The sequence below is a fragment of the Triturus cristatus genome, chromosome 4_1, assembly GCF_964204655.1.
Source record: "Triturus cristatus chromosome 4_1, aTriCri1.1, whole genome shotgun sequence".
Taxonomy (NCBI): Eukaryota; Metazoa; Chordata; class Amphibia; order Caudata; family Salamandridae; genus Triturus; species Triturus cristatus.
The window spans coordinates 283,969,457-283,982,139 of record NC_140585.1 but is presented as its reverse complement, the minus strand read 5'-3'; the positions used below and the strand labels follow the sequence as shown (position 1 = coordinate 283,982,139).

General features: G+C 44.9%; 1 protein-coding gene across 1 annotated transcript in view; it reads right to left on the bottom strand.

Moving 5' to 3' along the window:
• Nucleotides 1-4,019: 4,019 nt before the first annotated feature.
• Nucleotides 4,020-12,683, bottom strand: part of LOC146854282 (protein mono-ADP-ribosyltransferase PARP12-like) — a 1,246,301-nt gene continuing 1,237,637 nt past the window's right edge. The window contains exon 15 of the mRNA XM_085652063.1: nt 4,020-5,298. Coding sequence (XP_085508189.1) covers nt 4,931-5,298 — 368 coding nt within the window. The 3' untranslated portion in view covers nt 4,020-4,930. The remainder of the gene's footprint in view (nt 5,299-12,683) is intronic.

The window sequence follows — 12,683 nt, the reverse complement described above, 5'->3', positions numbered from 1 at the left end:
GCTTAAAATGCTGCAATAAAAAAACATGTTTCAAAAAAAAAAAAGATGAAGTAGTGGTAATACATATATATTATATTAAGGCATAATTACTATAAGGTCTAGAGCTGATTTCTTCAGGTAAAAACTGACAACAGATGTTTTTGTATTCATTTTTAGGTTCCGCCTGCACGTCCGTGCGTGCTTGTGGAATCTTTTGTAATTAAAAAAACAATTTAACAGGGGCTTACAGCCCGCCCTTACTGTTCATTTGTCTTTATGCTTGTCACTCTGTTTTCCTTGCTTAGGTGGTTACAGCATGCTGTTTCCTATTGTGTTAGTATTTCTATTTGTGGGTTTTCTCATCAATGGAGCTTGGACCAAGTACTCCCTTTGAACTTTTCCTCCGTCCTCTATGGCACTACATTTTTCTTTGTGCTCAAGCGTGTTTGGCACCACTTGTTATTTGTGTAGCTCTGCCTTTGAACTTTTTCGACTCCTTTTTAAAATACTGATGCCTGCCTATGCAGAACAGCACCACTCGCACGCATTGGTAATGGCTAGGTGCTCAAACAATGCCTCACTGTTATCCTTGCAAAATATTTGCAACCCGGGACACACATTCTAAATGGCCGGAGACATTGGGAACATTTCATTGCATCTCTCCATTGAGCCCGATTTAGGTTGAGCTGCATGGTTTTGCATACTGGGCTCGTGAAGCAGCCACGAAAAACGTCACTTTTTGTTTTTTAGATGCCTGATCCTCACGTTTCTTGATAATGCCTCCTGTTCCAGAGCAAAGAACACCTGTCCGCAAGTATTCAATTATGGAAATATTAGATCAGTCACGATTTAGGTCACAAAGCAATTTGACTGGTCAACAGACTTTATTTCCCCAAAAAACACCCGCACAGCCACGGGGAGCGGACAATCGCAAGAGCGGCTGCCTAGCTTTTAGTCAGCTTTCTCTTTTGTGCGTTTGGGTACAGGGAACTATAGCGGACGAACCAATGAGTCCTTGTTTGACTTTGCAGCGCCAACAAGCAGCACACAATCTATTCAAAAGTGAAAATATTTTGTGCTGCAGAGAAGGATATCTTGCCATGTTGTGCGGCCATGGGAAATTGTCTCCAGACATGATTGAAACAAGGATGGCTTTTTTACAAAACCAGGGGTGTATCATTCATTGGTGCAGCAGGTACCATGGTACAGGTGCCCGAAGGATTGGGTGGCCTATTCAACCCTTAATATCGCAATTTTTTACAATTCAAACAGCGACTAGGAGGTCCATTCCTTCTCAGTTTTTTTTTATTTAAGTGCTCTTTCCCCTCAGGAGCTCAGGAGTATCTTTTGTAAGACACATGAGGCAGCCTGCAAAAGGCTTCGATTTTCTCCAAAAACAATAAGCAAAAAAATCAAATTACTGAAAAACCCAGGATCACTCGGAGTTTCTGGACAAATGGTGACCGGTGACTGACTCCGTTTTTTGAAGACATAAGAGCCCCTCCCCGACCCCCATTACCACACTGGGAGCGCTCGCAGCCTGATGGAAGGCACCTGGTGTCTGATGCGTGCCACATGATGGAGGCAGCCAGCAGCTCCAAACTTCTCCCAGCTCTAGTGGCTGCTCAAACAAATGCAAACTTCGAAGGACAATGTCCCAGACACTATGCGTCTAAACTCTAGCATAACTTGCGACTGTTTCTAAAAAAGAAGAACATGCTATCCGAACTCTCGATTGTGTCTGTTTTTGGCACCGGTATGTAAGCTTTTTTTTAGGTTCATCTTAATTTAATGTTGGGAAATTACCTTCCTGACATAAATGCAATTTATTTGTATTGTCTAACTGACTGTGCTCATAGGACTGCAGACTGTGTGTCCCTAAACAGCCCCTCCCTGGTGAGATTGGGCTAAAAGAGACAGGGGACGCCTTAGCGTCCTATAGCTGTTCTTGTATTAGGAGCGTTGCGCTTCACTCCTATGGTAAAGGTGGGTGATATCTGTGCTGTCAGTGGTGAAAAGCCCTCAGTGTTTTGGAACTCCTGCAGGCTTTTGCATTTTGCTGGATTCTCGTGTGTGCGCAATGAGATCCAGGGAAGGCTAGTCGTGACCCAAGTGGATTGCCTTTTAGTTCTATGGGTAATCTTGTGGTAACAGATATGCTTTGCTTGGTCTCTACTTTCAGTTATCTTGCATGTAATAGATCCTGAAAGCAACTAGGTCCATTGCATATTCACACATGAGTTTCCTTTACATTTTTGTACAAATGGTAAATACTGTCATTCTTTTGAGTGTTTGGATGCTGTGCAATGACTGTTTTCAGCCTCGGAGTGGCGGCTTGATTTTGCAATTGGAGGAGACTACATATAATTAATGGGTTGTACACTAAGGCAACAAACATGAAAGAAAAGTGGTAAGGCAATTGAGAAACTCCCAACTGGGCATTTGAAACCCATGCAAACAATGTGAAAACTGCAAACTTTTTTGGGACATTTCTGTAGTGGGGATTAGTAGAGATGGGCAAGCCCCCAAATTGACAGGGAGAGCCTCTGGTCTAGATCTTAAAGCCCAAGCACGAGCCGAGCTCTAAAAATGTTTGCTATGTTAATCATACAACAAACATAATGTAAGATATGTTAAACTCTCTAAAAAATTCAAAAAAGTTTATTCTTCAACATGTGGAAGCTTTGACATTAATACCTCAGCAATTCACTGAGAGGTTCTTTATTAAAAGTGATAGTTTTAAAACATGAACTGTTAGTAAACTAAGAGGCAAGAAAATGGTCATGTAAACCTTGTACATGGGCCAGATTGTTATATAGAAACATTATAGTCTATAAAATAAACCACAATAGGTTTTTGGACAACTGGTGTTCTGAAGTCACATATTTGAAAGTGCCTTCATATGCAAAAATGAAGAAGAGAGTTTTGTTGCAATAAAATATTTGCCTAGGATCACACAATTTAGGTGGGGAAGCCGCAATTTATCTAGGTTTTTCTGGTGTGACTTGTACAAATCAGCCAGCAAGTGAGTAACTATTTGCCTTTCCTTATGTTAAGACTTTGGGCCTGATTACGATGTCAGCGGACCGCCACCGACAGCCCAACAGATAGGCCATCAGTCCGACAGCCGCATTACAATGTAGACGGTCGAACCGCCGAGGTTAGGGGGAAAGACCACCGCCTTCATCAGGATCATCGGATCCAGACGAGGCAGTGGTCGGAATCGTAGTTCCGACAACAGGCTTCACCGCCATCAGGATTATGATGTCCATTTCAGACAGCCTTTTCATGGTGGTAGTCCAACAACTTTGTTTTTACCTTGTTGTGTTCTTCTCTTCTGTTTTATTTATATAGCGCAAACTCGACCCAAATGAATTGGAGAGCTTTACATGAGCACCAGTTAAATCACACAAGATCACCATTCATTGTTATAGCGTTGGGGAGATTAAGTCATATGCCCAGAATCACATTATTTTGAGCTGACATCAGGACTCAAATATGATTTCCTAGTTCCAAAGTAGACAGCTCTGGCCGAAACGCTACAGCCAAGGTACAGGGAAGGAGGCAGGAGCAAGTCACATGAAAGCTTAGCTTATTATGGGCTCAAGGTTCCAACAGGACCTCGAGCTAAGCCAGAGCCATCCTTCAGGCTCGAGCCTAACTCGAGCTTTCAGTGGTTCGCCCACCTCTAGGGATTAGTGCTGGGCAAGAAGTGTGAGGAAATGACTCTGGACTTCAGGCCAAACGCATAATATATTAATTGTACTTACTGTATTTAGTTTCAGTGTTCCTGAAGTTACTAACTAAAGTGTGTTTTATCCCTGAATTACTTTGTTTCCTAAACTCGATCTGCCCCACTACTCCTTGTCTTTGCTCTATACCACACAATGTCTTGTGTCTCCCATTTGTGTCCTTCAGAACCACACAACTGCTTGACTCTTTGTCATTCTGATGAAGTACTTGCACTTATATGCCAGTCTTATTCCCATCAACCAAGGTTTGTATTTAATATGAAAGTAGACGTTTTACTGCTTGTGTTAAGTTCTTGCATTTTAATGAGAACCTTCATACTCAGACAGGGGAATAGCTACCTTTGGTGCAGTAGGTTCAGTGCACCAGGGCCCAGAGCTCTGAGGGGGTTATTGAACCGTGATGATTGCTGTATTTTTTCTCTCCCAATACCAGTCAAAGGGTACAATTTCATTTACTTGCATGAGTGCCCGTGACTTCCAAGCTACGCTACTGAACCAAGAGGACTTTATTATATAGAGGCACTGTCCCAAAGTATGCAATGGTGTTCCACATCAGTCATGGGTATTAATCTCTGATGTATAGGCATCGTGTGAGAAACTTGTAAAAAGGTTGGCTCATTACAGGGTACACTTTGCCATAAATAGTTCTGGTCTGCCAAGACTCCCAGGGGCACCCAAAAACTGTAAATCCTATTAGAAGAATGAATGTAAATGGCTGCACCACAGTAGTTCTGGTTGATTGTAAGCTTAAATTAGAGTTCAACACCAGGGCTAATCACCGCCTAAGGTATGTGCCACAGATCTGAAGCGTCCAGATTTATGGTGTATGGGTGATAATGGACGTTCACATAGGTGTAACGTATTGGCTTTATCAATGCTTGTTGTGTTTTTAGTCCATCCAGAGGAAGTAGTTCTCTGGGGTCACAAGTAAGCAAAAAAAGTGGACCAATTTATTTTAGGAAGCATGTCTATAAAAGTGGTAGAGTTAAGAAGGTGGGGAAACTGAATTAATGGAAGATAAAGTTGATTTTTCCTCAGTGTCGCTCATGAATTGAGCTGCTGAAAAAGTCTAAGATTATTTAATTAAACTATTATTATAAACAGATTGAAAGTATCTGGCATTCTTTAAGCAGGCAGTTTGTTTTTAACAAAGTACTGCTAAAACGATGTTGTTCAACAAAGACAGATCTGCTGCTTCTTTAGAGGATGCAACATGATGTATCCGGTTTAGTCTGGGAGTTTTGTCGAGTCTGGGAGTTTTGCCCAGTTTGGAAGGTTTGTGTAATGTTTTCTGGGTAGCTCTGATCATTTTTGCAGTATTCTATTTTGTATTCCGGGTATATCTGATTCTTCTCGAAGATGACAAAGATGGACGGGTCATGATCCTGGTCTACGCAGCTATCATAGAAGGTGTCCTGTGTATTGGGCCTTGGAGGGGGGCGTGTGTAGTTGTAGTTACCCTTTACAAAGTCACCCACTAGCACACGCGCCAGAAACATTGACTTGCTGCTTGAGTTGGAGTCACAATAACCATCGGAATAGGATGCATCTCTGGCAAAATAACTCCCTAAAAAAATGGAAAAAATAAAAGCATCAGCAACGATCATAACTAATTCACCCCAATAAGAACACACCTGAAAATATTATTGTGGACATCTCAACTGAAGCATATTAATTAGGGGTCATTCATTACTTTTACCACAGTGTAAGGTATAAACAGATTTCACATAGGATCTTTTAAAACGAAATGGCTTTGTCAAAAATGTTATGCCAAAAAGTCAAAATATTTTATATCAAATTACAACTAAAATCTCTTAGGCTATTTGATACATATTGCGGAGTTCAGTACAGGTCAGAGAGTGCAGCGATATCTTCTCAAAGAAGAAGACCAGATGGCACTTCTGTTTGGCTTAGAGAATTGAAGGTCGGATGGACCAAATATATCAATCAATCAACAAAGCTTTATTTCGATATTTGATATCATAAAAGCACATTTACACATTGAAGCACAATTCATAAAAAAGTACATTAAAAGAGAATCCATATAAAAACCTAATTGTTACAATAAACATTTTAAAAGATGTATTAAACTTTGACAGCTTTGTGAAGAATAAGAAACATATAATAAAAATTCATCATGTAGCCTTCTGCCTAATCAACCATGCCCAACTAAGAAATTTAGCCACCCCACATAGTAGGGTTGTACTGACGTCAGCCTTAAGTATTCTAAGTGCAACAGAGTGGTCCCTAGTTCAAAGCTGCAAGCACACAGGTTTTAGCCATTTCAATCTAGGTTTCGAGTAGGCGGGGCATACAAAAAAAAAAGTGAGGGATATTTTCAATAACACCTAAGCAATTAGGACAATCCACAGGTGTCTGATGCGGGAGGTTCCACTTACTAGTACGATCACGAAGAGCAAGGGTGCCCATCCTAAACTGGATAAAAAGGGATGTGTCCCTCGGCTTCGTGACAAAGTCTAGATAGGTCTCAAGGCGGGGCGTAGGCTTATGCTGGCGAAATGCCTCAGTCAATCTGCCTTGGTTTGGATCCCTCTGCTCCTGGTAATCGATCCATACCCAATAGGCTCTCTTAATTTCTGCCTTAGATAGCAATGCCCCAGACTCCCAAGCTGTTAAAAGGCCTATAGCCAAGAGAAGCTTCTTTATATTAACTAGCCATCCAATTTTGTAGGCTCCTTGGAGATTCATGACCTCTTTTAGGCCATCAGCATATCTAGAAAGCTCTGGAGTGGGCCATAACCGCGCCCAATATAAAAGAGGGCGCAGAGTGACTAGGTCTTTGATAGAACGCCGACCCAAGTCACTCAGAAGTGGCTTGGTTGGGGTGCCCCTTGGGAGCGATAGAAGCTCCCTAAAGAACTTATTTTCTGAAGTAACTAACACGTCTCACAACCAAAGCCCCAGAGTTCTGCACCATAAAGGGTGCAGCCTAGAGCTTTCGCAACGTAGATTTCGAGAGCAGGAGTAATGGGTTTGGTAATAGAGGCACAAAATTCCCTCCGCAGTGCTCCCACTACCCGCTTATGGTTAAGCGCCATTTTATGAATATGTGGCTGCCATTTAAATTTATCAGAAATTCTAATCCCCAAGTAGTCAAACTCTTTGACGCGCTCTAATGGCATCCCGTCGAGAGTCAAAGTAGATCTGGACGATCTACTCGGGTTAAAATAAAGAAGTTTAGTTTTAGTAGTATTAAGGGCAAGGCCCCTCAGCTTACAAAACAGAGAGAAACGATCTAACAGCTTCTGCAATCCTGCCGGTGTTTTCGATACTAACAACGTATCGTCGGCAAAAAGTAATGCAGGGACTTTATCACCCGCCAGAACCGGGGCCTCTGCATTGACTTCAAGCAAGAAAGAAACTACACCGTTCACGAAAAGCGTGAAGAGTGTGGGAGCCAATACACAACCTTGACGGACCCCTCTATTCACAGGAATTTTGTCAGTTTTTTGCTCCTGCGACCCCCATCTGATTCGGGCATAATTACCATCATGCATACGAACCAAAAGATTCAGAATAGGCGGAGGGATCCCCATCTCCTGCAAGACCAGCCATAGGCGATCACGGGGGACCAAGTCAAAGGCGGTCTTCAGATCAATAAATGCCAAAAAAAGACCGCCCTTGCCAATGGTGACCACCTTCCAGTGTAAAAGCGCCAACCTAAATGCCTGATCAATCGTACTCGTACGGGTCCTAAAACCTGCCTGGAACTGCGAAATAATATCATTTTCTTCTGCCCATGAGAGGACCCTCTCCAGGAGAACCCTGCCAACCAGCCTCTGTCCAGCATCTATAAGACTGATTGGGCGGTAGTTGGCAGGGTCCCCCCTTAGACCCTCTTATAAATAGGAATTACTTCGGCCCCCTTCCAATAATTCGGAACCGGCGAGCCTTCCAACAGAGCATTGATAAAAATCACAAAGTAAGATACCCATCCCTCAATATTGGCTTTAAATAGGTCACCCGGAATGCCATCTTGTCCCGGGGCCTTAGCGGGTACAATCCTATTTATAGCAGCCTCCACCTCTCTCTTCTCTATCCTATTAAATGAGACCAGTTCTGGGACGGTGGCTGGAGTGCCACTTCGGGGCCCTAAGCCGCCTAGTTGCTCATCCCCTACATACAATTTCCTGAAATGCTCAAACCACTCCCTATCCGTTATATTATTAGGAATTTGGTCGAGATCACGGTCATTGGATCTTCTCACTATAGACCAAAAAAGCTCGCCATTCTTAGACTGGCTCGCAATTTTTAGAATCTCCCAATGCGATTCTTCCCAATCCCTCTTTGCATCTACAATAGCCTGCCTATACTGCAGTCTTGCCAGCCGGACCTCAACTGGATTATTGGATTTAATAGCAAGGACCAAGCTGTCTTTTTTCAATCTACAGTTTCTATTAAACCACTTCTGCGCTGGCTTAACACTCATCTGGCACTTTTTACTGTGGTCTAAAAACAGAGTGCTGATCGAATCTATGGTGTCCACGTAGATTTTTTTCTGCAGCGACGGGGCCAACCCTATCCTTACATGCTGCAGAAAGCCCAAGAGTCTGATCAATAAGAATTTTTTCAAGGGTGTTTAATCTAAAATCACTCAAAATAAACTTAGGCCATTTAAGGAACCTGTTACAGTTAGATGGTATGACTGTCTTGGTTAACATTTTCAATCCAATGGTGGAAGTATGCTCCTTCCTATGCCACATTTGCAACATTGTAAGAGACAGAGGGTTATGATCACTATTAACTGATGGTATAATGACCATATCAACCACAAACTTCCAGGCCCTTCTGTCGACCAATATATAGTCGATTCTACATTGGCAGGGGACCCTGTTATATGTAGTTGCTACCATTACATCAGAAGTCGTACGCCCATTTACAGCTCTTATCCCAAATTCTAGCATAAGGGCGTTTATTTGAACGACAACTGGTAGCCCTCTCTTCACTGGCTTGAGTGACAAAGAGGGCATGCCCCATCTAGCATCCTCATCATAAATTCCCAAGATGTCATCTACTGCTAAAGGCTCAAATGAGCAATTAAGGTCGCCGGCGACCAGAAGGAAAGAATCAGAAGGACAGGAAAGAAGCATATCAGAGAGAGCGGAGATGGTAGGGGATTTTGCACCCCCTTGGGTGCCTCTAGCATATACATTAAAAAGTTCCCAGGTAAAATTACTATCAGTGCCCTTAAGAGAGAGTCTCATTACATCTAGTGAAGAACAAGAATGGTGAGTAATCTTAAGGTTGAGTTCTACCCTGACCCATACCATGAGCCCACCAGATGGACGACCTCGACCTACCGAGATAGCAAGTACAGCAATCTAGGGGGAGCAAGGGACTAGTCGTTACTCCAGCTCTATCTTGGAGTCAGTCGACAGCCTCCAAACTGCTAAATCGATTTTGAATGGGGGTACAGTCTAAGGATGGTAAAGGTCTACGCCATCCCCCTTGCGGCAGCCCCCTCCCATTCCGCTGCACTAATGTCCACCCTTCCGCTGAAGATATGAAATGACCTGGGGGATAGAAGTAGGTCAAAAGGAGAGGGCGAATAATTACTCCTGGGCTGGGGTAGCTCCAATTACAAATATGCTCAACTATTTTAGGGTCATTGAAGTTGATCAAAATACAGTCCCCCCTTATGTTCTTGGCCAGATGTCCTACCCATGGCACCCTCCTAACCATGAGTATTTTGCACATTATATGTAGTGGCAAAGGTCTATTTTTGTTTAGCCAATGAACAACCCTGTTCCTCAGGGTTGCGGGGGATTCAACTTCATGTTTGCCCAGTTCGGGGACCCCTGCTAGAATTATCACAAGTGGACAGGCTTCCGGGGGTAAATTTGGGATATTTTCCCCCCTAGAAACTTGGGTAATAGAGACCCTACCACCCTCATTAGACTGGGAGATATTATGCTGGGAAGATTTAATAGCAACAGCCGCAGTTATACCCTTATTAGCTTCAATCAAGACCTGATGGCCTACAGTCGATATTAGTGGATCTTTTGAGACAACCCGGGCATTATCTTCACTAACATTATCTAGTGGTTGAGGAAACCTGGAATGAGTGTCATTCTTTGAGGAATCAATGATTCCCACTAAGCCTTGCTCAATCCTTAATAAATGCTGCTCAATCTTACTTAGTCTATCCTCCATTGGATGAAGGAGCATCCTAATTATGTCAGATATATTAGACAACTCAGAGGCCATTCCCTCAGCCCTGTCTACTTGGCTTAACCCCCCGCTTGCAGCCTGATTTGCCAATCTGGTGGGTAATGGATAAGCTAATGGTGCGGCTATGTTTGCCATGGCATCCATACCAGGCTGCTCCAATATAGCAGGGATTGGTCTAGGGTTTCTAACATGTCTCACTGCTTTCAGTTTCTTCCCCCCATTCTTGTTCTTCCCACCATTGCTATTAGACAGCCCCTGCTTATACTTAGGAATAGCCCCAGGGTGCCTCTCCCGCAATTGCCTGGTGCTATTCTCCAGTGCTGTGCTAGGAGCAGGCAACAGCCTATGGGGGGGGGGAGACAATAACGAGTCAGAGGCCATAGACAATTCCCCCGAGGAAACATGAGTTACTCCACTAGATAATAGGTGTGTAGTCGGGGATTCTGTTGTTGGTAATACAGCACTACTACAGTCTTGGACTTGATGGACAGGGGACCGCACATTAGCAATGTGCCCCATTGAAGACCGCCTGGCTATCGCAACGTCCTGGGAAACTCGGCGTTCCAATATCGTAATCTCTTGATCTATGACACAATTTACTTTGGTAATAAACTGGTCCATAGTTCCTGTGAGATTAGCGTTGACCACTCTACCTCTTGCATCTTTTGGTGGCATAGCAAGACCAGCAAGTCAATTGATGAAATGAAATGCGATTTACTCACAGGTCAAGCCCCCAATCAAGACGAGAGAGGTGGCCCGTCCCGTCCTTGTACGTTCTTGGATGGGCTTAAACGGGCCCACCCTTGACCCGGACTTTGCCTGGCGCGTACCCGCGCGCGTCCCTCTAATGGGAGATTGTGATGGTAAAAACCCTGTGGGAAGTGGGCGGCCCAAAACCTTCAATCAGCAAGCAGGGGCAGAGGCAAGAGGGAAGAGGACACAGCTGGTGTAGAAAACGGGCTGCTGGTCCTCGCAGTCCCGTGTGCCAAAGATCAGCAACCAAGTTCCACTGCTACGAGCGGCTTAATGTCTATGCTTTCCCCTGCTCACCGGAGACAATACGATTTGCAGATTTTGTACCCTTGGTATGAGTATTGAGACACTCCAAGTATGAACAGAACTAGAGCACCAAAGATATGCCTCTGAATGCTCTTTCAATTAACCTCCGTTTTGCTTAAAATGTCATTAGTGATTAGAGGCAATTTTAGGAGGAGGAATAATCACACAAGCACCCAGGGAGAGGAATGCCCAGAGGCCTTAGCACCAAAGATGCTAGTTGTCTTAAATACCAAATAGTCCCACCGGGCCCGAAAATGTTAGGAATCCGAAGTGTGGTGCAAAAAAGTGAAATACGCTCCCACAATGAGAAGCACCAGGAAATGTAACAGTACCTTAATCAGCAGTCAGAGTGTCAACGCAGGAGCCCCGGAACCCAGACGTTAGAGGGCTGGCCCTGCCCTGGCTCCGACGGGCAAGGACGGGCCCGCCCGCGCGCGTCCCGCGCTGCGTCTGCCCCTGCGGTGTTTTGAGGGCTCCTGACGCCCTCTGGTGACGCCGGGACTCGGGCAAGGCCTTCTGGGGGATGTGGTCTCCTGAGAAAAGAGCCGTTCCCCTCACGGCAGCGTTGGTTGCAGTGACGTCGTTCCCCTCACGGCTCCGCAGCAGAAGATATGAAGCCGTTCACCTCACGGCACCTGTGGCAAAGGTAAGCGCGTCCCGCGCTGCGTCTGCCCCCGCGGTGTTTTGAGGGCTCCTGACGCCCTCTGGTGACGCCGGGACTCGGGCAAGGCCTTCTGGGGGATGTGGTCTCCTGAGAAAAGAGCCGTTCCCCTCACGGCAGCGTTGGTTGCAGTGACGCCGTTCCCCTCATGGCTCCGCAGCAGAAGATATGAAGCCGTTCACCTCACGGCACCTGTGGCAAAAGTAAGCGCGTCCCTACAGAAAAGCATCAGGCAAAGACACTACAGGGAGTTCGGACATCATTCTCCAAACTGTCTAACAAAGCTTGGAGCAGTGGCACAAACACACGGGCTTAGAAGCTCTGTAAGATGGGGAAGAGGAGACTGCGTCAGGCCTTTGCAGCTGCAGCTGCGAAGCTCGGACCCGTGAGGTGAGGAACTAGTTTCACTTCTGGGCTATGACAAGCAGTTCCTGTTAAAAGAACAAGCATGGAAGAGGTTGCTTAGCAACAGTGGTTGTTTAGCTGCCTCTGTCTAAGTTTGCATCAGTTTGGGGAGCCAACATTTGTTGTGTTTTACTGTTTCTCAGTTCCCAATGGCAGAGAGTACTCTTTTAGACAGGGTTTTATGGCATCTCCCTCAATTCCTTGGTTTCCTACTGTCCTGTGCTGATCAATATTGGATGTTCCCCCCATTTCTTGGTTCCAGCTGCAGCTCCTCCTAAATGACAGAGGAGCGCTGCCCCACTGGCTCGGAGCCAGCAGCTGAAAAATAAAATTATATTTTATTATCATTTTATTTTTCATCTGCTGGCTGAGCCAGCATGTGCAGGGAGGGGTGGGGAGGAGGAGGAGTGGTAGGTGTGCTTTTAAGTGCACAAGTCAATTTGGTCAGCCGTCTTAGGCCGAACAAACTGGCATGTGCACTTAAGTTCCTCCAACCCAGCTGTATTGTACAGCACGGTTGGACAAACAGCACAGACTCCCTGTGCCTGAGTGAGCGTTAATCCAGCATGCTCAGGCCGATCTCTGCACTGCTCTCATGCATGAGAGCAGTGCGGGCATTGGATAGGGAGTCTGTG